The sequence below is a fragment of the Mesoplodon mirus genome, assembly GCF_964341445.2.
Source record: "Mesoplodon mirus genome assembly, chromosome: 2".
NCBI classification, from domain to species: domain Eukaryota; kingdom Metazoa; phylum Chordata; class Mammalia; order Artiodactyla; family Ziphiidae; genus Mesoplodon; species Mesoplodon mirus.
The window spans coordinates 48,657,407-48,684,004 of NC_138977.1; the positions used below are offsets into that span (position 1 = coordinate 48,657,407).

General features: G+C 36.1%; 1 protein-coding gene across 1 annotated transcript; it reads right to left on the reverse strand.

The window, feature by feature from the left end:
* Window positions 1-600: 600 nt before the first annotated feature.
* Window positions 601-20,265, reverse strand: AFP (alpha fetoprotein; the record flags this gene model as incomplete). The annotated part of the gene is made up of 14 exons (XM_082641975.1): window positions 601-962; window positions 2,492-2,624; window positions 3,752-3,975; window positions 5,609-5,747; window positions 6,329-6,426; window positions 6,967-7,099; window positions 8,681-8,898; window positions 10,715-10,844; window positions 14,143-14,240; window positions 15,164-15,296; window positions 16,387-16,598; window positions 18,567-18,699; window positions 19,647-19,698; window positions 20,181-20,265. The coding sequence occupies 14 exons, from the start codon at window positions 20,263-20,265 to the stop codon at window positions 918-920; spliced, it is 1,833 nt and encodes a 610-aa protein (XP_082498101.1). The 3' UTR covers window positions 601-917.
* Between the last annotated feature and the right edge of the window lie 6,333 nt (window positions 20,266-26,598).

Here is a 26,598-nt window from a genome sequence, read left to right on the forward strand (position 1 = left end):
AGTTAACATTTATGTTTTAAAAGGTTTATGAACAAGACTAAGAAAAAAGTAGTTGTTAAATTTTGAGTAACATCATTCTTGATGGATCCTATAAAAACAATAATTTCTTTTCTCATCTCCAACTTATCTGTTAGAATACTTAAATGATCATTTAATGAACAGTGTGCCCTAGAAGCACCAAAAAGTGCTTCACTTGGGAACACGTTTTTAGTTCACCACGTAATATAGCCTTCAGTGTCGTAAATCTATCCTTGAGGGGCTTTAATCTCCTACAATAACCAATATTCAGTGCTTTGTGACCAGAGTCTGCTTCAGACAATGGTATACAAAACTATTTAAAGAAATTATTTATAAGTGTTCATAAATAAGCAGGCTAGGAAAAGAGAAACATTTGGAGATATTTTATTTTTATGATAGGGAAATTTCACATAAAAGTCTTCATCATTTCTTTAATTCACAAAAAACACAAATCAGTTAGAATTAAAGGGAAAAGTTCACACCAAACAATAAAGACTTTTGCTCTTTTCTCTTCCCCCTGTAACAAGAACAAAAATAGAAGTACTAATTAAATTAATAGATGCAGGATGTAACTGGTTTTATTATTTTATATCATATATATACATATATCAGATCTATATCAGATAAACTGATAAGAAGGTCTTCTAATGACATTCTCTGAAGCCTTTGAAATAACCTTAAAGAATTTTGAGTTAGTTGAATCACTAATTTAACATTGTGGGCATTATTTTGTTCCAGGGTTTTTAAATAAGTTTTTTTTTTTTTTTTACTGAATTGCATTTATTTTTAAGAAAAGTATTTAATGTTAGCTCTTAGGATGTATTTAACAATGGATCAATATTTGGGGAGAATCAACATTATAGTTAACCTTATCTGAATTTTTTGTTACCTGAAGTAATTTAAACTCCCAAGGCAGCACGAGTTTTTGAAATCAGTGCTGGACCCTGCAAATTAAAAAGAATCATCAACAAACTAGTGAATATAAAAAAAAAAAAGAAGCAGACTCACAGATATAGAGAACAAACTAGTGGCTACCAGTGGGGAGAGGGAAGGGGGGAAGGGTAATATAGAGGTAAGGGAGCAAGAGGTACAAACTATTAGGTATAAAATAAGCTACAAGGATATTATTGTACAACAGAGAATGCAGGCCATATTTTATAATAACCATAAATGGAGTATAATCTTTAAAAAATTGTGAATCACTATATTATAGACCTGTAACATATAATATTGTACATCCACTCTACTTCAATTAAAAAATGAAATAAATAAAAATAAAATAAATCAGTCAATAAGAATCAACAGATAAAAAAAGTAGACCACTGTGCCAGTTGTACAGTTAACTCTCCACTAGCTAGGGGTGAATTCATTGCTTTATAGATTAACCAAGTTAACAATAAAGATATACAACTCTGATGTCAACAAGCTAGGACAATAGAAGGCAGAAGGAAAACAACTCCACTCTTATCAACAGGAGGTATTGTTTTTCCTATACCAATCTCCAAACTCTTACAAAGCCTCATCCCATCTCTCCCCTTTCTCTACAAATCAGTCACAGAAATTAAAAGGTTTGCAGAGAAAATACTGCTATGCTACTATTTGTTAATGTTCTCTGCATGTAAATGAGCATGTTCTCAAAACAGAGGACATTAATCTTTTTGTATCATATTTATCAGAAATGGTTTACATAAAATCTATTTTATCAGTTTTGTTTTATCTCATTTCATTATCTGTGTCCCACCCTCTCCTACCAAAAACATACACATACTAATAAGTACACACACTCAAACCCATGTAATTATATTATCTATTGAAAAACTCAACATTTCTAAATATTATCAAATAACAAAACATCTAAACTTCTACATCATGATATAGTCAAATAAAATTGGCAAAAAGGCTGAATTATAGAATATCTTTTTAAAATATAGTGACGCTGTATTCAAATATATTTAGTAATACAAACTAGAGGCTTGCAAAATGTAGTCAATTTACAAATCCAGCTAAAATTGCTAAATAATTATATTAAGATAATACCTAATTACTACTCTGTTAGTATTCAAAGGCTTGCTCCTGAGTTGAATATACTTTCTATAAATATTCCCCCAATATCCCATGTGCACAATTAATTTGCTATTAAATCCTTTTAATCCATTTAGCTCAAATGATAAATTGTAAGCCAGAAGCTGTCTAAATTATCATCATTTAATTATATATTCACTTTACAGTTTTCTCCACTAGAAAATAAATCAAAATTACTAATTCTCATAATATACTCTAAAATTACACTTCTCTTAATATTTAGTGAGAAAACTGTGATTATTTTTAAATATTATAAAGTCCTTCAATCTATTTCTAAATTAATATTTTTGGCATTATTTTAAAATTATAAATTAGTGGGATACTCTTTTCATTATTCGTTACAAAAAATTCCATACCAAGTATTCTGAGTGTAAATGTGAGCTGCACATACCTCTTCCTCAAAGCAGACTTCCTGCCCTTGGCCTTGGCAACACTTTTCCAGGAGGCCAGAGAAATCTGCAATGACGGCCTCAAGTTGTTCCTCTGTGATTTGTGGCTTTTGCTTCACAAGGTTAATGAGAAACCTATGATTTAAAACAAAACAATATAAAAGAGAAGTCTGCTATGCAATGGTATTTTTCTAAAGCCTTCCTAGGAGAGAACTTTCAGAGCTCTGGCAACCCTTACCCTAAACCCTCATTCCATTAACCCATCACCAGACTCGCCACATATATCTTGGCTAATACTTTATTAGAAAGACTGAGGTGAGAAACATGCTAAATGTTCCATTGGTCTGGACTTGTGCAGGTTATAGATGAAACACTATTTCACAGTTCCACCTTACTTATATGTAGTGAAATGGTCTTTTTCTTATTTGCCTAAAATATTCTTTCCAGTTCTCTCTTCTAAAATATGTCTTATCCATACTCAAAGGCTCCAACTTCCAAACCCTTGTCATTCACATTATCACACCCCTAACCTGAGCACCATCTGTCCTAATTGCCTGTAATACTCATCTGGTAATACATTCAGGATGGAATTAATGTTGACCCAGGGAATAGGGGAGGCTTGCCAGGCGGCATTCTTACTGTACCTAGAAACATGCCTCAGATTGTGACAGAGAAAAAAGGGATGAACAAGTTTTCCAAAAAGAAGGAAGACCTTTTACAAAGTATGGGAGTATGAAAATGCATGGGAATTTGGAGAACATGAGTTACATTGACTTGCATTACTATCATCATTACAGAATGCCTCCCACAATGAACTGAAATATGTATTCCACTTCATAACACCCATATTGCATGGTTGAATCAAATGTTATGATTATTCTCTTCAAAGAGTAAACAGTATGGAAAAAAATTCAAAGGTGTTTATTCAGTGCTTGGAATGGAAGTACCCAAGACTTATGGCAAAGATATATCCTAATTACCTGAAATAGATTGCCCTTTTTCCCTCGATCCCAAGATGCACCACAACAATAGTTTAAAAGGAGACTATTTTTACAAAGAGGAAATTATCTGCCCCAGTGAATTTTTCCAGACTAGAGGCTATGAAGACTCTGAGACAAGACTATTCTGAAGGTCACTTTAAGTGCTTTGGAGTAATAATTTTCTCCTGGTGAGCCCAAGGGTGTTGGGTGTATGAAGTAGAAATCTCAACCACTATTTAGTGTTGTCAGTCTTCTCCATGCTAGCAAATACCCATTTCTTACTGTTGCTTCATTGTTTGCAGTGCTACACCCTGAGCTTGGCACAGATCCTTATGGAAGATGAACTTGTCATCAGAGAATGGCGGAGAAATATATGTCTCATCCACCACCAAGCTGCTGAAACATGGCCTCCTGTTGGCGTATGAAGAGGTGCAGCACTGGCCAACCCCAGGGTTTACAGGAGTCTCTTCATGTCTGATGCATAACAGTCCAATAATAAGGTCAGCCTAATTAGGAGAATGAGAAAGAAGAAAGCAAGGAGATGGAGCATCAGCCATAGAATTGATTCAGCAAAATTGTTGCAATAGTATTTAATGTCCAGTAACTTATAATTAATTTACAGGAAAATTTGCTGTCTGTGTAGGGATCGTGTGCTGCTATATTGTAGATTCTTATTTACCCATTTGTTTGGGATAAACTTCAGCATTTAGTGACCAATGTTCCACAAGTGATGTTGAAGAGAGCCACTTCAGCTATTTGTGCCAGTGATTTGAAACACATTTTCAGTTACATACATACTTCTGAAGGGGAAAAGTCTCTGAAATCAATACATGGCCTACATTTTCCATGTATATTTAGTTGAGCTTTCCATTTTATTTTTGGGATTCAGAGAATCACTTTCTGAGGTAAGAATAACACAAACCTAACCCTTTCACATATGTACATACATACATATGTACAGCTAATATGTAGTCCTAATTGTAAAGAAATAAGATGTGTGTGTATGTGTCTGTGTGTGAGTCTGTGTGTCCTTAAGGCTTTCCTAATGTAGAATTCGCCTACCTTCCACACTTCAGAGATATTTCTTAAACACCTAATAATAACTTGTAACAAGGGCCAACATATTTTGTGGGCATACTATGTATCAGGCTAGTACTGAGTGAGTCACACGATTACCTCATTTAAGACAGCCATCCTAACTTTATTCTCAAATGTCAGATGAAAATTCTCAAGCTTAGTGAGATAACTAGCTTTCCCAGAGTGACAAGACTCACAAGTGGTGACAGTGGGATGGGAATGTAGGCAGGAGGCCCCCAGAACCTATAGTCCTGAACCATTACGCCATCCTGTGCCCCTGCATCCTCCCAACATGTGGGATTCAATAAATGACAAAGATGATGCTTAATCACGGGAAAGTTTCTTTTCACTTCTAACCTTTGACAAAAAATTCCAGGACATGAAGACTGACTAGCAAATGACTCCCCATCATCAAAAAGAGGAAAAGTGAAAAAAAAAAAAAGATACACAATTTAATTCACATTTGTGACTTCAAGGGAAAAAATAATTTTAAAAAATTCAACCTGTAATCATATGTATGACACTAGTGACATTAAGAAGTAAAGATTTTTGGCATTACCAACTGGAAAGTCATTTTACTATTCAGAACGTGGGACCTACCTGTTCTGTACCCTGCACCCTGTCAAAGGGAATAAATTGTCCCTAATATCATCATAAAAAATTAAACTATAAAAGACAAAAACATAGGTATGGCTAAAAACAAAATAGCATATTTTAATCTGTCAAAGTTGAAGCTTTTTCTGTTTTAACATTAAAGTAGGTATTTGGTGAAATCATGAACTGAGTGACGTGTCAGTCTTTCTGTCTCCCCTGTATATAACGCTTTCTTGTTTGTTGAATAGACTCACTGCACTTCTACCAGCCATTCTAGAAGGACAGGAAGCTTGCCCACATGCCAACCATTCAGAGCCGAGTTCTTACACCCCTTCAACTGCAACTAATCCAACAAGTCCAGGAAAGCCATCTCCACACTGGTTTTTCCCATTTCCCCTAAATGGGAATTATAAGACTATTTCAAGCCCAACAGGGCAGAAACAGGATGGGACTAAATAAAACACTCACCGCTCCCTCACCACAGGCCAATTGTTTGTCCTCACTGAGATGGCAACAAGTGGCTCCCGCGGTCGCCATTTTCCTGGTCAAGGTCATCAGCTCAGCTGGGGTCAGCTGAGGGGCCTTCTTTGTGTAAGCAACAAGAAACCTGAAAGAAGCATTTTTCACCAAATCTTGCTGAGTCCTTCAGGAGTCTCTGGACCCTCATTCCTTCTCAAAGACCCTCTTTTGGCATCAGGGGACATGAAATCAGCTCATTTGTTTCACCCACATGGTACCTGGACTGACGCTGGAGGTGCATTTACTCTGATAAGCATTCCCTCCCCTCTTCTTACACCAACAGATCACAATGGGAAAATAAACGCTGGGCAGCAGGCTGACTCCTATTCCCAACCTCAGAAGTTTCCTCGATATGCACTTTGATCTTTTGGTGCTTTAACTATGACAGGCTATGATAGAATGGGTATCTTTACTGCAAAAATCTGCATGCTTTGGGGAACCCAAAGCCAGTACCACAGATCAGGCTTCACAGGCCATCTGTTGCTCCTAAAGAGAGAGAACTGGGGAAGGCCACCTTCTGGAACTGGAAACTGGGTGATCAGATTAAAAGACCTCCAGTCCAACATAGGGGCTGGAATTAGGGTAGCCATGGGTGATTAATTTAGATGGGTCTTTCCCTCACTAGTTAATTATCTTAAATCACTCAAAATACTGTTTAAAAAAGCATACGCATTTTGTAAGTAATATTCTCCTAATTTCTGGAAGAGGCCGCAGCTTCGCTTTGCCAGCGCTTGGCTCTCCTGGATATATTTCTCTAACTCTTCTTCCTGAAAATACAAGCATTATTACATACATTTTTTTCTCTTTCTGCACACATAACTTTGTATGTAAAAATTGGCCAGTAATAGTTTATTCTATTATGATACCAATCTTAGAGAAACCACTTTTAGAGGGTTTTTTAATATTAAAGATGAATTGTGAGAATTAAGGCAAATGAACTTTAGGGAGATTAAGTTTAAAACTTTGTGAGTCACCAAGTTATTTGATGGCAGAACTCAAACTTTGGGTAAAAAGTTACAATTCTTTCTGTACAAGATTCTTGCCTTTCTGGAGTGGAGCTATTCAAAAATGAATATTATTTTTATTCTGTGCATCAAAGAACTTTTGGTTAAAACATTCTTATTTCTAAAATAAGCCAATATTTGTTGACTACTAGTTAATCACTACTTAATAGCTAGATAGCTAGTTAGTAGACATAACTAACTAACTGCTCATTAGTAGTTAGATGCTTTCAAACAAACAGCACTTTTAATGCATGATATCCATCTAGTTTTCCAGATTTTCCTTAAAAAACTAGAGTATTTTACCCCTTTATCCTGGCATTCAGGAGGGTTTTCAGACTGGGAACATTTCTCCAATAACTCCTGATATCCTTTAGCAACTCTTAGAATTATTGGGACAGCAAGCTTAGTATGTCTTCTTGAATATTCATAAGTAAATCTGAAATGTGTGAAAAAAATCATGTTATTGGAATTAAGAGACAAATTATACCTGTGTTATATGGCATGCAGAAGTTAAAATGCAAATAACTAAACCTAGAAATCAAATATTATTTCAACTATATTCATGGCAAAGCTATTAATAAAAATTATAATCCCTCAAATTGTTCTAAAATGGTATTTTGTTTTCTTTTGTACTATTCACTTTCAATTATGGACGTGAAATCTATCCATACAACAAATATTTTTCCACTGCCAAGTCTGTGCAAACAATTTCTTTAAGCAGTAAGGATTCAATAATGTATAAGATAAAATGTCTGACCTCTCAAAAGCAGGCATTATAGGGAGACAGAAACCAATAAGAAATAGGTCATCCAATCTTAGGCAGTGATAAATCAATGAATAGAAATAAAGGAAGAAAGACAAGAAGGAAAGGGGTGACAATTTAGAGTGTGTGGTCAAGAAAAGTCTCTTTGAGTAGCTCTTTCAGGAGAAAAACCTGGGTGAAGGAAGCCACACAAAGTGTCTGGGGGAAGATCATTCTTGGCTGAGAAAATTTCTACTGCAAAGAACCATTCCAATTGAAGAATGCTTCTATTAAATAAACAATTAGCTTCAGAATGTATGAATGGGTAAATTTAAAGAGAATTCTTGAATTTACTAATTGTATTCCCAGGTTGTAGAAATAGGTCATATTAGTTCTTCCTCCAATAATGTCATTATGGGTTTCTGAAATCTGGACTTTGTTCTTGTTTGCATAATTTAATTTAGCAGTGCAAACAATGTGTGCATGTCTAATTTTAATCAACAATAGAGTAATATCCTCCAGGAATATTAAAAAGAAAATTGCACCATTCTTTTCATTACTACATTAAAAGCAGACTCAAATTTAGAAGGACCTTTGGAGATCACTAAGTATAGTGTCCTAAGAGCTGCACAAATCCCTCCTCTAATAGTGCCCACTGATATACACTGTACAATAAAGGAAAATGTGTTAACTGCTTGCTCCCCTTAAAGGCAAATAGAATGAGAACATGTCTTGTCAATTACAACTACCATACTGCAAATGTCTCTAAATGTCTTTTCACTTCCTTAAAAAAATAAAACATGTATTCAATAAATAGCAAATAAACTGCTACAATGAAAGCCCTTCTATCTAGCATTATCTATTAAGTTATATTTGGGGGGAAAAGTTTTTAAAACATGCACAGTGAAAAAGCACATTCTTAATTATGAGCCCTTCTTATTACAAAAATATCCATATCCTATTCGGAAGTTCAATGGTAGTCTTTACATGAGTAATCCATACAGGGATGACAATGCTTCTGATTCCAGAGAAACTGATACAAAAAAAATGCATCCTCATAAGCAAGCCAGTTAATAACAGCAGCAGTGAAAGTCTCATCAGTATAAGATAGACCCTATTCCTTATTTCCTAGTTATTTCCTCCAACTATATTTTGGCTTAGAACATTCTAACATTATCCTCATATACTGAGTTCAGAAACCCTTTCAACAACACAAAGCTGTCAGTCACATCATAATTTTTACTTGTGTGAACATACATTTACAGAGTGTGTTACCTTGCCATGTAGAGATCTTTTTCCCTTGAAGAAAGTTGGTTGAAATCTGTCTCTCCTAAAAACCTATTTAGAGTTGGAGATAAGCCTTCAGGTTTGTCATCATTTTCTGCATGAATTATGCAATGACCAAGTTCAAGTGTGGTGGGTAATTTGCAGCATTCTGCTATTTTGCTTGACAGAATATCTTGCTGAGAACATATGTAGGACATAATTTTTTCCTGTAATAGAAAAATAAAGTCTAAGTTTTAAACATTTATTCTTTAATTCAGGACCTCATGGCCAGTCCTAGGAAGGAAAGAAGGAAGGAAGAAGACATTTACCTTGTCTCCCATTTTAGTGCTTTCTCCCTACTCTACCTTTCCTCACTCTTTTCCACCTAGCCTTGTTTGTTCAATTCTTCTTTTCATAGTTGTCAACTAAAATCTACTATTTTATTCTAATAGCAAGCTTTTAAAAACAAAAGAAAAATGTACTCCTCCAACCAAATGACATGCACGTTGATGCATATCTTTCTATTAGCATTGAAATTTGGTAGTAAACATTTGCTGTTTATATAACCCTGCAGTAACCGATTATGACCTCCAGAGGGCAGTCTATAGATAATGAAATGCACGTAAGTGGCCAGAAAGAAGCCGAGCTTAAACGTACTTGTCAAAGGACTGAAAATTCTATGCATTCTCACCAGGAACAATTAGAACCCATTATTCAGCCATTAAAATCCAATTTATATACCATACTTTTAAATTATTTTTTTCACTTTAATGGAGAAGGGTGGTTTGAAATCCAAAAATTGAAAAAACTAAACTTTAAAAAATGAGTATACAAATTAGTAAAATAGTCAAGTAAAACTGATGCAACTTATATCAAAGAAAAATAAAATCATTCTTATTACCATCCTAATATGAAGGTAAATGCTTCTAAAAGGAAAAATAAATGATATAGGAAAATTTGTCTTGGAGGCAGCCCCAACTACTGACACCAGGATTCTCTGCCTGGGCCCAAAGACTCACCCTCAGGTCTCCCCTACAGCCTTGGCTTCTTACTGGTTTTCAAGTGTATCTCAGCCAAATTGCCGTGGACTGGCTGAAAGGAGCATTCTACCCTCACATTCAACCTTCTGGAAACCATATTCCAGCCCTGGTTTCAAGCCACCGAAATATCTAGGAGCAATGATTCTAAGCCTCCTTGAAGAAGAAGGTGTATCACAGGGGACCAGAGAGGGAATAATTTGGGGATAGACAGGCCTCCAACATCTAGGAAGCCTAGGGTGGCCCGAAATAGACCAATGCCACACTGCTTAAATCGCAACTGACTATGGCATGCTTGAGGATTCTGTTTTGGGGGTATTTGTTTTTGGTTTTTAATTCTCCTAGAGCCCTTATTCACACCTCTCCATGATGGCTAGCTTTTTGCCGTATAGAATAATATCTTGTGTTATTTTTTATGTTTCTTTTATTATTTTGTTGTATTCATGTAATAGCTCTATGTATATAATATAGAGTGCCTTCCATGTGCCAGGCATGGTGCTGATGGCCTATGGAAATAACAGTAAACCAAAGACAGTCTGTAACCCCAATGAGGTCACATGTCTTATCTCTCTTATCAAACTATACATTTCTTGAAACCAGCTTATGCCTTCCTAACAGGTATGCCCCACAGTGGCTAGCACATAGAAAGTATTCAATATTTATTTATCAAATGAAAACACAAATGGGTGAAAAAGCAAATATATTAAAAATAGAGTTTCCCGCCCCCAAATTCTGTGTGGAGACCTCCAGAGAGGTTACCATCTCCTTTAGAAGTAAGAATGAATGGGCACTGGTCTAGGAAGAGGGGCACATCCCTTAAGTGAAAAGCAGAGTCAACAAAAGAGATTCAAGTTTTACTATTAAGAAGTCTGTAACTTCACTCAGTCAGCTAGTTTCCACATTCTATGACCAACTCACGGCAGACACCCTTCTCCCATTTAGAATGAGAGCAAAAGAAAGAAAAGGGAGTGGAAATATCTCTTTTATAGGAGGCAAGACTCTTCACCCCATCCTGCAGACACTCCAGCACATTTCCTCTGCAGCATTCCTCGTGTACGTGGGCCACATCCACAACCAGTTTCTGAATTTCAGTAAAATTAGCTTTGGGAAACTTTTGACTCAGTTTAGTAACAGTTCTAAGGGGAAAAAAAGAATAAGAAATCAATCTTGGTTATCTATCAAAATTAAATAACGACAGGAATAAAGACGCAGACGCAGGGAATGGACTTGTGGACATGGGAGGGGGAAGGGTAAGCTGAGACGAAGTGAGAGAGTGGCATGGACATATATACGCTACCAAATGTACAATAGATAGCTAGTGGGAAGCAGTCGCATAGCACAGGGAGATCAGCTCGGTGCTTTGTGACCACCTAGAGGTGTGGGATAGGGAGGGTGGGAGGGAAACGCAAGAGGCAAGAGATATGGGGATATATGTATACATATAGCTGATTCACTTTGTTATACAGCAGAAACTAACACAACATTGTAAAGCAATTATACTCCACAATAAAGATGTTAAGAAAACTTAAATAACATTTATAGAGTATTAGTATAGTTACAGCTCCAAGGATAAAAGACCAATATGTTCTTGTTTAAAAAGAAAAGGAAAAGTGTTATGTCTTCTTAATTCTAGCCCAGTCTTTCAAGACAGTGGCTCTATAAACTGTGATCTGGCCCTACAGAAGGCTTAGAAGTGATTTATCTTTTCCTAAAACCTTTCCTGTGAATTTTAATGATATCTATCTTTTTGCTGTTCAACCCTGATGCTGAGTATTGGGGATCATTGCTGTGAGAGGGTGGGAAAAAATTAAAAAGGATAAACAATTAAGAAATGGAAAATTCTATGAGAACAATAATCATTCCTTTACTTGGGAGAAAAAAATACATCTTAGAATATAGGGAAGGATGCATATGTGCATATCAACGGGACAAGAAAGTGGAGCAGACTAAGCACTCAAATGTGTCATCATGCCAAGACATGTAGTGTGAAAGGAAGTAAGAAACAAAAATTCTTATTTCTTCTGCATAGTTCATGTAAATTTTAAGAGATGTCTTGGTGAGACCACTGTGGCCTAGAGCAACTGGTATTGTTGCTGCTACTGATAAAGACGGATTTTCTTTTTAAATTGAGAGCATTTAAATTTAATTACTTATGGATAGCAAATGATAAATAATGTCATTATAATAAAATCTTAACTTACATTGTATTACTAAGATAAATTTAACTAAAGCAGATCATGAATCAATCTTTAAGTTTCTAATAGGGTTGGAGGGTGGTTAAAGCATAATCTGACCTCTTCCAAGAAGAATCAGTCAGTCTTGGAACTAAATCCTGACTAAAAACTTTAATCTGTCTTCATTATGTACAATATTTTTAAATGTGTCATTTAACAAGCAAACAAATAAATAAACTTTAAATGCATGAGCTTAATACTCTTCAATTAGCAGGTCAGATGTTTTTCTAGGCTAGAAATGTTTCAGCATAAAAGTTGAAGAATACTTTAAACCAGTTATGTAATTTAAAATTTCCTAGTAACCATATTAAAATGTAAAAAGAAACAGGTTAAATTTACTTTAATAATATGTTTTTTAACCCAATATATCAAAAATAATATCATTTCAATATGTAATCAACATTAAGACTTATTTTTTAACCATTTTTTATTGAAGTATAGTTAATTTACAGTGTTGTGTTAGTTTCAGGTGTGCAGCAAAGTGATTCAGTTTTATATATATATATATATATATATATATATAACTGAATATATATCTATTCTTTTTCAGATTCTTTTACATTATAGGTTATTACAAGATATTGAATATAGTTTCCTGTGTTATACAGTAGGTCCTTGTTGTTTATAACATTAAAACCTATTAATGAGATATTATATATTTTCTTTTTCATACTAAGTCTTTGAAATCAGGTTTTACACTTAGAACGCAGTTCCTCATTTGCAGCAGCCACATTTCAAATGCTCAGGAGCTTCGTGTGGCTAGTGGCTGCCGTACTGGCTAGTGGAGCTCTAAACTACTGGTAATTCTGATTCCTATACTTGACCTCAAATCCTCAGTTGTCAGGACACCAACAATTAGAGATCACTGACATAGCAGACAAGTAGGTGTAATGGAAATAAATTATGACAAGGATCACCAGCTGTATAAAAGTAAATAAATAAAATAAAATGGAAAAAAAAAGAAAGAAAAATCATGAAAAGGATCTAGAAAAACTTTGTTCTCATGACAAGTAGTGTGGTCTTGGATAAACTGCTTTAATCTGTCTGGACCTCGGGTTACTCAGGTGTAAAAATGAAGAGGTTGAACAACCTGATTCAATTGTTTGGGCTTTGTTGTTGTTGTTGTTGTTTAATATTCCTCTCATCCTAACAACAAAGATAGATGAGATAGAGATAAATTAGATACATGAAAGGTAGATAAATGATAGATTAGATACATAGATAGATAGATAGATAGAATCAAGGGAAAAGAGAAAAGGCAAATATGCTAAGTGTAAGAGTTAATGCAGTCAGTTGAAGAACTCCAAATTTGCTTCTGAGCTTTTTAGCAGCTGGGACAAGAAAAGACTTCAGTGAGTTACATGCTTTCATCAGTTAGGAAAATACATGCCAGTTCTTCAGAAATGACTATTTTGTTTTCCTCTGGACAATGGATTCTAATATTATTGCCTCAAGTGAATATTTTCATAAAAAGCAACAAGTGACACAATGGACTTTTATAGCAGATTAGGAAGCAGAGTTAATGTAAAGAATTTCTTGTTAAGCCAGAAATTTTAAATGATACTTAGAGAAGGCTAATCTACCTTGTAGAGAATCTAGGAAAATGTGGTATATCTGCTTAAGATCATTCCATCAACTTAAAAAAAAACAGTTTAATAACATATGGAGATCATAGATCAAAACCATTGTGTCGGGTACTGGGAAGAAGGCAAACTTGTTACCACAGAACCTTAAAATTTCTTGCAGATATAAAGCATACAAACAAGCACAAATGAAAAGAGAAACAACTGGAATTTTTGAGCACTTCTTTTAGACCATAACACACATCAAAAAGCATATATCTCAATGAACTAATGCATAAAAAATAATAAAAGGTAATACTTCTCTAAAAAAAAAAAGTGTAGTATAATTATGAGGTGTAAATTGATTGCAGTCCAGAACTTGAGTATCTAGAAGAATAGGTAAAAAGCATAAATCTCCAAAGTCTTCTCAAGTGTTATCTCATGTAGACTTTAATAAGTGTTAAACAGCAGACTGATCTGTTCCTCCCAATCCTAGGATTTCATGATTCTAATCACATTAGCTCTCATCAAAGGAAGCTTCATTCCCTACAACAGTAACAATGTGAAAAATGGACTCAAACTGCAAAATGGGAGTTTTGCAGATCTCACCTTCTTCCCTAGATAGAGCTTAAACTTACATGGCTCGGAAGGTTTGGGATCCAAACTTTCTCATTACTGCACATATGTGTTGATTTAACAAGCTGCTTTCTCTTAATTCTTTTGTAATTGATGCTGCCTAGATAGAAAAATGAGGTGTCAAGAAAGGATGTATTTCCCTTTATAGGCTCTAATAATTAGAAAAACAACAGATACAACTAAAACATGAAACTATAAGAATTTTTGCTAAAACATAAATGCAATATATCTTTGCAGAACTTTATTCATTCTTTCTTTTAGATGGGTTTATATACATCTATGCCAGGTAGATTTATTAAAAATATCTTGAAACAGAAACCCTTGTAACTTTCATACTTGAGATAATGAATAAACAACTGTAATTTTGAACAAATTGAAGCCTGATAATTTCTTAAATGTCTTCTCAGTAACAAAATGTAAGATTGCATCACAGCCTGACAGTCTGGGAATAGTCACAGTTCTTAGGAATTTTGTTACAGGACTTTAGGCAGCAAGTAATTAATCGTGGATGTTGTTCTAGCTCTCCAAAACCTAAGAAAACTATTTGCATCTCTAAACCTAAGTTTCCTTGTTTGTTAAATGACAACAAGATTTACACCTCGAATTTGTTCTAAGGTTTAAAAGAAATAATAAATATAAAGCACTTATCATGCTTCTCGTTCACCTTTTTTTCTCTTCTTCTGCTCTTTTTCCTTCTGCTCCATCTTCTTTCACTTGCTTCCTTCACCTCTTACTCTTCTCTCTTTCATTTATGCTATCACCTCTACCTCTGTCTTTCTTTATCTCACCAAACTCACTTCCTTAACAATAAAATGTTTGTTGGCTGAATGAATGGATAAAGGAATGAATAAAAAAAGAGCAAATCCAGTGTTTTTAGCCCAAAGAAGAGCAGAGTGCTTAGGGCTCTATTCTGAAAATGATACTCTGCCCACAGAGCATATTTCCATTTTTAACTTTGTTTGGTTTTAGTAAGTCATAGCCAGATTGAAGTTATTGGTTCAGATATCCACACAAATACAATACCTTTGTCTGGAAGCATTCAACTGCATTTTCGGCTTTGCAGCAAGGTGGAATTATTTTGTCATATTGAGCAGCCAAAGAAAGAATTGTAGGTGCATATAGGAAGGGGTGCCTTCTTGCTATCTCATAGACGTATCTGTGAAATGAAAAGGAGCAGTAAGATTTACAACCACATTAAAATAGGACTGCTACTGCTTGGAACTGGACTCTGGAATTGTTTAAAGATTCGGAAAATAGTCATATTTTTTTCCACGTGCTGTCAAAATTTTCCTCACTAAAGATCCTCCAAGAAAAGGAAAAATCCATTATGAGGTTATAAGAGCAAACTAGGCAAAAACCCTGATTATGATTCTTATGAAAGTATCCTTTTCAATAAGCCTACTCAGCTATGTTTCGGGGTCAACAAGGCCAAACCTCCACTAAGTAAAAGAGAAAGGTGGAGTTTTTTTCTCATCAGTTCAGGACGAGATTATCCATGCTGGCAGTCAACATAGCAGAGATGTTCTAAGGGCAGGCTCTATATTTCTCTGGATTAGGCAGCAATGTGGAAGGTAGAAGTGATTAAGAGTTAAACACGGGCTTCCCCAACAGAGAACCTGGGTTCAAATCCCAGCTTGGGAATGTACTAGTGGTCTGCCCTTATCCAATTGTCTTAACCGTCTAAGCTTCAATTTCCTCATCTGCAAAATAGGAAGAAGAAAAGGAATGAAGAGGAAGAGGACAAGGAGACGATAGGCTGTTTGTGAGCATTAATATGATCATACATGCCAAGCACACGTGTTCCTAAAACATCCTAAGTGCTCAATAAATGTTAGACACTCTTATATACCTTAAACATTCCTGGATCGCTAACATTTCCTATTTTCAGGCAATTTGGTGAACACAAAACACCAAATATTTGGCTCTGGAAGGAGTCATTTTGTGCCACACTAATATATTCTTGGGCAAGCTAAAATTAGAGAGAAAAAACAAGGTGTATCTAAGAGACTAAAGGAAAAACTGGTGGGTCTCCTGTGTGGTCTATACCCATCTATCTACGTGCTGTGGAGACAAAGTTACACTTAATGTTTCTCACCTAATCTCGTAGGGCAGGAGCTCAGCAGATGCCACACCAAACATTATTTCTCCATGTTTTAGAATACAGCCACAAATTGCAGAATTTGTAGATTCTGCTTGGTACTGCACTCTTTCTGGGGTCTTATCTACCTTTAAAATTGGATCCTTACCGGTTCATAAATAGCTCCCTGTCTTCTTCATATGCTTTACAACTTGTGACAGGTTCTGGAACTTGGAAAGGTGGGATGGATGCTGGAACAGCCTTTTTGTGTGCTAGGAAACAGTCATGCCTTTCCTCTCCACTTTGGCTGCAGCAGTCTGAAAGCCCATACTTTTCAGGAATTTCCTTTTCATGGCAAATTTCTTCCAGAAAGGCAGATACCTATAAGATTTATTTTTAATGAAAGACAACTAATTTTACCTAAAAATGCTGTAAAACACATGAAAAGTTTTCTAATATTTAAAGTCAGAATGGTAGATTAGGAAAATAATTCCCCCTACAAATTCCAATATATTTAGTTTCAGCCTGATGGGATAGCTTTCTTTTATGTGTTTGGAAAATGGAATTTAGTTTTCAACCTTAAATAATACACATGCCTATTAGACAAAATTATTTTATCTTAAAAGGGGGACATAGATACTCCATCTGGCATTCTTATTATGAGACACTGATATAAAATTGGATATTATTTTCACATAAAAATCAAAATATTTTGAAACTGAATAAAAATAGCTTCAAATACTTTTAATGGGTCTAATTATAGATTTGGCTAAAATGTTTTAGGGAATTCCCTGGCAGTCCAGTGGTTAGGACTTGGCGCTTTCACTGCTGTGGCCTGGGTTCAATCCCTGGTTAGGGAACTAAGATCAAAAAAAAAAAAAAAAGTTTTAAAATGTACATTGTAAGTGTTTAAAATCCCTCTTGTTTGCCTTAGCTTTACCAAAATCAGGTGATGACACCACTAGTCTGATGAATGCCTCTGAGGAATACGTGTGGTTCATTCATCTCAGGAAACTTTTAATTTAGCTTTTATAACTGCTAATATTTAGAGAATCCTGGAAATCTTAACTAAGACTTCCAGTTCCCAATCCACCTAAAAAGCATGCCTTTAAGTTTACAATGGTAAATCACTAATCTGTAACAGCACCTTGGATATCTCATTGGATGTTAAGTTGCAATATAAAATGTATTTTGTTTATTTCACATGTCAAGCTAAAAATAGAGATGCCTATCAGGGATTTTTATTTAAGTCATCAATTTCAGAGTTGTAAAGTACTTTATATCTTTAAAGGGCGTCTCCTTTACAATATTGCAGATACATCATTTTTTGGCTACTTCACTAGCTCCATCATGTCAGAGGACTCTCTGGGCATTTTGTCCCAGAACTGGTAGCTCTAATCATTTTAAAGTTCTTAATTCTTTTCTATATTGAGATAATAATAAACACTAATAACTGTTATTTATTAATCTGCTACATTAGGATATCCTATAATAAAAAAGTAGTCACTGTTTACCTGAAATTTAAATTTAAGTTGAATTGAATTTGAAATTCAAATTTGTTGTTGTTCGTTTGTTAAATCTGTCAACCCTAATCTATGCTATGCACCTCACATTCACTATAGTGTATAGTATAATGAAGTCACTGAGGGTGTCAGTTCTGGAGCCAGATGACATAATTTAAATCCTGGTTCTGGGCTCCCTTAAGAAAGTTGTTTAACCTCTCTGTGCCTCACCTTCTCCAACTGAAATATTAGCATCTATCTCCTAGGATTATGGTAAAGATTTAATAAATTAATATTTGCAAGCAAAGCTGATATTCTACCAATAAGCCCCAACCAGGGTCTCTTGGCTCACTGGACATTGATTCGGATTCATCAATGCTATGTTCCATGTCACAAAGTATTTTGATTATCAATGGATATGTAACACCCCTGAGAATAATGCCTGTCACATTGTGTGCTTAATAAAAATTAACCCCTGCTACCATTATCATATCAATCTCCATGACAACCTAGAAATGGAAGTTATTATTTTTCCTCACTTTATATATAAGGAAACTAAAGCTCAATGAAGTTAAGTAATATGCCCATGGTCATCCAGATACTCTGATTTCAGAACCTTAGCTCTTAGTCACCATGCTTATATTGTCTCTTTACAATAGACACCCATTGTTTTCTCCTCTGCTCTCTCCAGCAAATCAGAATTAACCTAAACCTCCTTTCATAAAACAGGTCTTGAGATATTTAAATGTATTTATTTCTTATTCAGTCCCTGCATCTTCTCTTCTGCATGCTGAGTTTTGGTCAAATATCACAGTGCTTTTTAAAAAATATATTATTATTCACTCACCTGGTTTTCTAAACACCCTGCAGGCTGCTCACTGCCAGTGGATTTCTCTATTACAGTCAATACATCTTTCACCATTTGATTTACTTCCTTGTAAGTGGCTTCTTGAACAAACTGGGCAAAAAATATGGTAGCTCTGAAACAAAAATCCATATGAATGCTTAAGGAACAGACTTATCAATCTTTTTCTCAAGGTTAGTTTTTGTTGGTTTTTATTGTCTGTTTTGTTGTGACCTGTTTAGGAGATCACTTTTGCTAAAAAAGTATGTGAAATTTTAGCCATCCAGGAAGAAATGTCTGTCTTCTTCTTGTGCCCTTCCCCCATAAATATATATATATCTGTTAACAATGAAAATAAGTGGATTTCCCCTAAGAGTGGTTCCTCCTTTTATGGTCATCCACCCACTGCAATGTCTCCATAATTGAAGGTATTTATAGCTTTTGTAATTTTTTGTTTTTTGTTTTTTTTAAGCAAAGAATTGGTCATTAGACCTCTACCTGTGTCTACTACCAACGTGATCAAGGTCTGATCATGGATTGACCCAAAGCGATGCTTTTGCAGGTTTCTGTGTGCAACCAGTATCTGTAACACACGACTTTAAATTCCTTATTAGAAACTTCAGAAGTGTGGGAAAGAAAGACAGCATTCAAGGGAACAACATACCTTCTACAAATAACCAAAAATAGAACATTTTACCTCCCATTATGTGCTGCTAGGATTAAATAGTATTCAGAATAGAGAATATGGTAATGTCATCCTACTGGTATTGATGAGAAAAATTCCTGAATTCATACATAGTTGCCATCAATCAGACATTATTCTTCAGTTTCTAAAATCTGATTTTGTTTGTCCCATCTCTTTACAAGGAATCTACAGTTTGGGGTTAATATCTAAGGCATGGGGTAACAGTTCAACCTCTTCAATATCAATTTGATAATCAACATAAATAACTTTTCTTAGCATTGTCTAGTTTGCTTTCACACTTTTAAAAACTCATAGGGCTATCCAACTTTATTCAATTACTTAACTAAAATTTTCATTGCTTTGCATATTTAAAGTGCATTTATACAAGCAAAACTTACAGGTCAACTAAATTCATCTCTGCAGAGCATGGGGAAGAATCCAATATGGAAGCTGGAAAGCAAGATAAACTTCATGAGAAATGATATTTTCAACTGCAATCAGGAAAGTAATCGTTGTTAGATGTAAATGTTTATGTCTAAGTTAAAACTATACAATTTTAGAACTGAGAGGACATTAGGAATCATGTATCCAAGCATCTTAATTTTGTACTTGAGAAAACTAAGAAACTAAGGAATAAAGTTAATGAGAATAATTTATAGTAGACAACACTAAAATTCAGATTTTATATCTTCCAATTTCTTGGAACCATTGAACCATTCACAGGTAACGTTAAGCACTGCCATGATTTTGTAAAACTCTTGTACTCTTATAAATATACAAGTTTATCATTCATTTAATGATATTCACCAATTAAATATTTTTCCTCTGTGTCGAACAGTAAGTATGATAAATAAATCAAGGCAAATGAATAAAAGCAAATTTAAGAATTTTCTTATAGGAAAAAGACAAAAGAAAAGCAGAAAACATCTTACCTATTCCATATGCATTTTTCTGCATTGTTCTGGATTCAGTAAAATTTAGTAGAAAAATTAAAAATATTGATACCTCCCACTTCATGGTTGCTAGTTATTTTGTTGTTGGTGATGATGATGGGGGCAGAATATTGAAAATCATGCTGAAATTCTTTTATAGTCTTCTCTAGCAATGCCTGTTAACTAGTAATCTTCTGTTGGTATATCTGTTACTTTATTTCCTTATGTTCCAAATGGGACGACTTGCTAATAATTAACAGCACAGGGATTATTTGTGTTTTACGTTCAAGGACACAGACCTCTTTTGGGTGGAAAAAGGGGGGGAAAACTTGCAAATTCATTCCATTTTGCAAATATAACAAATATTCTTCTCAAACTACAGAGTATTCAAGGAGGTGACTTTTCCCTAAATTGCACAACAGAAGTTAACAGGGCCATAGACAAAAGACATCAGACTTTGTATGAAATTCAACTAAATGCACTAACTCATTACTGCCATATTATCAGTAGGACAGTACAGTGTCATGGTGCAACATGAGGGCTTGGGGACCAGGGTTGAATTTTTGCCCTACCACTTATCAGCTACATAACTTTGGATGAGTTGTTTAATTTTTCTGAGCTTAATTTTCATCATCTATAAAATAATGAGAGTGACAGAATTCTTTCATGATTAAATAAATTAATGAGTGGAAAGGGCTAAGAATAGGGCCTTTTGCAGAATGGCACTTAATAGATGGGAGTTTTATTTATTCACTCAACAAAAGGAGGAAGTCTGCATACCAGGCACTGTTCTTTGATAGAAATAATCAACAACAAGAAACAGGCACCACCCCTGTTCTTACTGAGTTTACCATATAACAGGAGAGACAGACAGTTATTATCAACAATCACAACACGGTGTGATAGATGCAGTGATAAGTAGAGTAAGAAGAGGAACACCTGACATCTTTGGAGGGAGTCAGGGTAGGCTTCCTGGAGGAAGCAACCTCTTAGTGGGGACCAGTAGAAAAACTGAAGGTGGGCCAAACAAAGACGGAGGGAAGTGTCCAAAGCAAATTAGAAAGCTGTGGAAAGGCCCACTAGTGAGGGCCAGCACAGTATATTTAAGGAACTGGAAGAAATGCAACTGCAATGAGATACAAAGTTTAAAGATGAGGAAACTTACTCTATAAAGGGAATTTCTGGCAAAGTGAGGGGGGCCACATCTCAAAGACCTTTTAAATCAAGTTTACGCTTCATCCTAAAATAACAGAGACTACAAAAGGGAGCTAATAAAAATCACATTTGTGCTTTGAAACCACCTCTTTATTATAAAAGGAGACAAGATTGTGATAAAGAGAACTGTTAGGAAGTTTTTATAATAATATGGTCCAGTAAGTAAGTGTCCTGGATGAGGGCAGTGCTAATAGGAATGAGAGTTGTGGATGAATGTAAGTGATATGAATGAGTTAAAATCAAAAGGACTTACTTACTGAGTGTGTGTTCAGGTTTGCATATATCAAAGTTTAAGGCAGAGTGACCAGTCCACTCTGGTTTATGCCTGTTAACTTAGTGTAATTATTAAGCAGAACACCCTGGTTTGCAAGTTTGAAGTAAGACCTCCACTAGAGCAGCTGATGGGCAGTTGAATAGTACTTCTTAACCTCTGCAACAAGATCAAAGCTGGAGATGGAGATTCAGGAATCATCAGCTTTTAGATAGTTATTATAGCCACGTGATGGGATGAGAAAGAGAGATGGTAGTGAAAAGAGGTACCCTGAGAAACACCCAATTTTAAAAGACAAGCAATAAAGAGGAGCTGTGAACCAGAGTTTGTCTACTAACTGCAAACAACCCATGATGTATATGTGTCATTGCTCAAAGTGTTGTCCAAAGTGCACAGTTTACATCAAATGTGTTTCCATTGCTCTAGTTCTGATTGCTTACTTTTTAATAAATCTATGAAACTGCTCAGAAACAGCTTAGCATGGTAAACTGGACTTTTGTATCAGGCAGATGTTAATCTTGGCTGTAACAATTATTAACCATATGACTTTGGGCAAGTAATTTAATCTCTTTGATTCTTAATTTTCTCATGTATATAATGAAAATGATAATATTCACCTGAAGTTTTTTGTGTATAGATGGAATAATGTATTTAAAACGTTTGATACCTAACAGACATTTTTAAAAGACAATAATTTTTATTAGCATGTTAGCATCGCTATTAGTGTTAAATATTAGAGGTACTTTTCTTCAAAGCAATTAAGCTATACATGTGGTTGCTAGAAAATGCCTTCTCTTCAGACAATACTGGACTACTTATTCCTTCTGGGCTCTATTTTGTTCTTGGGTTGAGTGGTTGGGTGTTTGAAAGCTTGGCGGGGAGGGGGACTGTGCTTAATCTCTCTTCCCCTTTCTCAACAATGCTTGTAAAAATTTTATCCATCCTTTAAGGTCGATATCAAATAATTTTCCATGACTGTATCTCTGATTACTCCCTAACTAGAGAAGAATGCTCTCACTTTGGGCGACCTGTAACATCTTTTAGGTTTTTTCTCTTGGTACTTTTCATTTGACCTTACATCACAGCCATTTGCAAGCTTAGGCAGTTCTTCCTAAATAGTTGACTTCTTGGATTCAAGGGCTCACCTTCATGACTCCTGCAGTGCCTAGCACAATGTCTGGCACAAAGCAGAACCTTTATATGTAGAAATTGAGTGGCACTGAATCAGATTTTTGCAGTCAGGATTTATGCACTCACTGTCCTCACTCACTCATTTGACATATTTGAATGACACATCTCTCATACCCTTCTAACCAGAGATCACTACTGAAATGTTTACTTTCATATTTTCTCTGATAGTCAGGGTCTAGAGGCCCTGAGATAGATATGAGAAGATGACAGTACCTAGGATCATGGTTAGGTGATCCTCATGGAAGATGATGAGTTTGTTTACAAGCCATAATGCTTAAAAACACACTCCATTGGGCTTCCCTGGTGGCACAGTGGTTGAGAGTCCGCCTGCCGATGCAGGGGACACGGGTTCGTGCCCCGGTCCGGGAAGACCCCACATGCTGCAGAGCGGCTGGGCCCGTGAGCCATGGCCGCTGAGCCTGCGCATCTGGAGCCTGTGCTCTGCAACGGGAGAAGCCACAACAGTGAGAGGCCCGAGTACCGCAAAAAAAAAAAAAAACACCACACACTCCATAGAGCACATATAAGCCAAATTCTAGCAGGAAGAATGTTTCCAAAGTCCTCCAGTCCAATAGAGTCTTCTTGTCACCTAAAATTTAATTACATTTAGCCCAATACTGATGCAACTTACAGAAAGCCACCAGAATTACCACCACCACCCTCTCCAGATTTCTAAGAATCAAGGAGTAGGGAAGGACTACTTGCATTTATCCTGGACACCTGTAGCTCTTACTTTCTTGTCCTGCTGGGTTCTCTTTACCTGTGCTTTATCTTCTCTCCTACATATGCTATCTCTTATCCTGAACCTTATGTTGGGTACCCCTCAGTCACTTTTGTAAAGAACCCCCCAACACAAGTGTGTATCAAGATATTTGAAATCAAACATGAAAAGTCCTTTTCAGGTTGTAGCAACACCACCTGACATCTCATGTAAAGTGCTGAACAACCTCTTCCTTTCCTGGTTTCTCTTCCCTACTCCTTTCTTATCTTTTCTCGGCTGGCCTCAGCCCCTCCACTCCTCTTCCTATTACTGTCTTCAGGCAGAGAAAACCATCTCTCCCTTTGTTTAATGTGAGCCTATCTAAATCATACTCCAGGGCAGAAGCCACTTTTCACATTTGCTGGCCTCCAAAAGTTATCGCCGTGTTTTGCAAAGGAAGGAAGGAAGGAAAGAAGGAAAGAAGGAAGGAAGGGAGGGAGGCAGGGAGGAAGGAAGAGGAAGAGAGAGAAAGAGAAAGGGAACAGTTTTCCTTCATCAAAGGGATTTTGCCTCTTTGGGCGGGGGGAGGCATTTTTTCCTCTCATCCACACCAGGAACAGAAAGAGAGGGATCAGAGTCAGAGAAGACAACAATCTGCCTGCCAAACTTGAAAGGACAGAGTGCCTCAAAGTTGACAAGGTGAAGTAAAACATCAACATAAGTCAAGCAGAGATACAGCAAAGTAAGTCAGGGGCCAATCATAAATTAATCTCACAAAAATCTATGTTCTGTTTACATCATCTCTCCTTATATGGGTGGACTGCTCCTGCTAGCTTAAGCATGGGTCCTTAAAACAGCAGAACTGGTCCATATACCCAAATAGATTATAAACTATTTCAGGGAAACATACTTTGAGAGCATCTACCAAAAGTCCTAGAACAATAAATTACACAGAAAAAAATAGCACTTTCTAAATACTTTGTTGTAATGACATATACTTTCTCTGATGAGGAAATACTTAACACGACTCCCCTCTTCCCAGCTGCTATAGCCAAGGCAGAATATGAGAAATAACAAAAAGGGTTCTCTGGCCTTATGCCATCATCAGCATAACTGCCAGACACTCCCTTTCCTTAGCAAGGTGGAGAGATGGCTGATCCTCATAGGAGATTCAGAAAAATCCCTTACATGGTCCAGAGGTTTCACACACTCTTATGGACTGAATGTTTGTGTCCTTTCAAAACTCATCTTTTGAAGGCCTAACCCCCAGTGAGATGGTATTTGGAGACTGGGCCTTTGGCAAGTAATTAGCCATAGATGAGGTCATGAGCAACGGGCCCCAGGATGGAATTAGTGTCCTTATAAGAAGAGACACCAGAGAGCACTCTTGCGTTTGTGTTCTCTCTCTCTCTCTTCCACCTGTGAGGACACAGTGAGAAGGTGGCCATCTGCAAGCCACCTAGTGAACACTCACCTGAAACTGAACCCTACTAGATACTTATCTTGGACTTTCCAGCATCCAGAGCTATGAGAAAAATAAATATCTGTTGTTTAAGCCACCTTGTCTATGGTATTTTGTTATGGCAGCCCAAGCTGACTAAAGCACACACACACACCCGTACACCTGTAAACATGCATTATTTTCATGAGAAATATATAGAATAAAAAATAGAATTATTATCTATTGTTCCTTAAGCCAATCACACTGCACCCCAGAACATAAACTACCTCATTCTAAACAGGTTCTGTGTATTTAGAAAAATGTAGCTTACTTTTGATGTTCCTGAAAAAGAATGAGAACATATGTGCTCTCCAGTATTCTGTGGGAGGAAAGAAATCTTGTGAGTGGATTGTGCTGTGGCCTCACAATTTCTGTCATGAGAAAGGTAATAAAATGGGTCAGAGCACATCTCCATTCCCATCCTCAATACCTCATAATCGTTCTTGCACTGAATCAGTTTTACCTCAAGCAATGCATCTGTTGTTCACCCCATCACAAAGTTAGGGAGGCCAGCTCTCTCATCCAAGACGCTTCTGAATGTAGAAGAGCCGATCCTTCAGCACTGGGAAGAAGCAGTGGAGTGAATATCTGAATACGGCTGCGGAGTTCTACATTTTTTTCCTTGTTGCAATTTACAATAAAAAAGAAATCAAGGGAGCATCTTTCCCACAGTGCAGAGGCGTTCTTAGTTCGGGCACACATTCTTCTTACCAGCTGCTGGAGCTAACTCTGCACTCTGCTCCCTTACAACTTCTGCTTCAGTGCCCTAGACTTGAGCCCAATGACATAGGCTAAACTTATCTGAAACTTTAGGGTGTTCATCTGCCTTGTTGATGCCCCTTCCATCACTGGAAGATGTTTGTGACTCCTGATACTCAACTGTGTGGCTTCTCAAATCACCAACCGAATTATTCCATCTGAGGTGGGCGAGGATTCAGCCCACCCAAAGAGGATGGGCTTCCTCTCTCTGTCACTTACAACACCCTCAGTGGTCCTACTGCTTATTCTCCAGTCATAGTGCTCCTTAATTCAATTCTTCTCTTGAGATTCTTAAATTCAGCTTTTTTAAGGAACCAGTTCCTAGAATCCAGGTATCAACTGACTGAATGAAGAAATTTGCAACAAACTGAACTGAGTAAAACCTGAGAGGAGATAAAAGAATAAATATTCTAAAAGTGATCTGTTCATTTGATGCAGCATTTTTCAGAAATTGTCCAAGTAATTGCTAATAGTCTAGTGCTGAAGAAATTATACATGTTTCACACAAATTAAATAAAATGGAAAAAATGGTTATTAATCCACATATATATCAACCATCATATGTAACATTTTATGGATATAAAATTTTTCATTAGTCAGAAACTTACCCTTCCCAAAAGATAGATCTCAAAGTGCTAAAGCACTTTCTTTGGTGTCATGCAAATATTCATGTATTTATTCATCAGTTACTCACATAGGAGAGAAAATTTGGATACTTTTGGATTAGTTGGACTGATGCAAAAGTGACACCATCATATGGAACATTACCAGGTCTATCAGT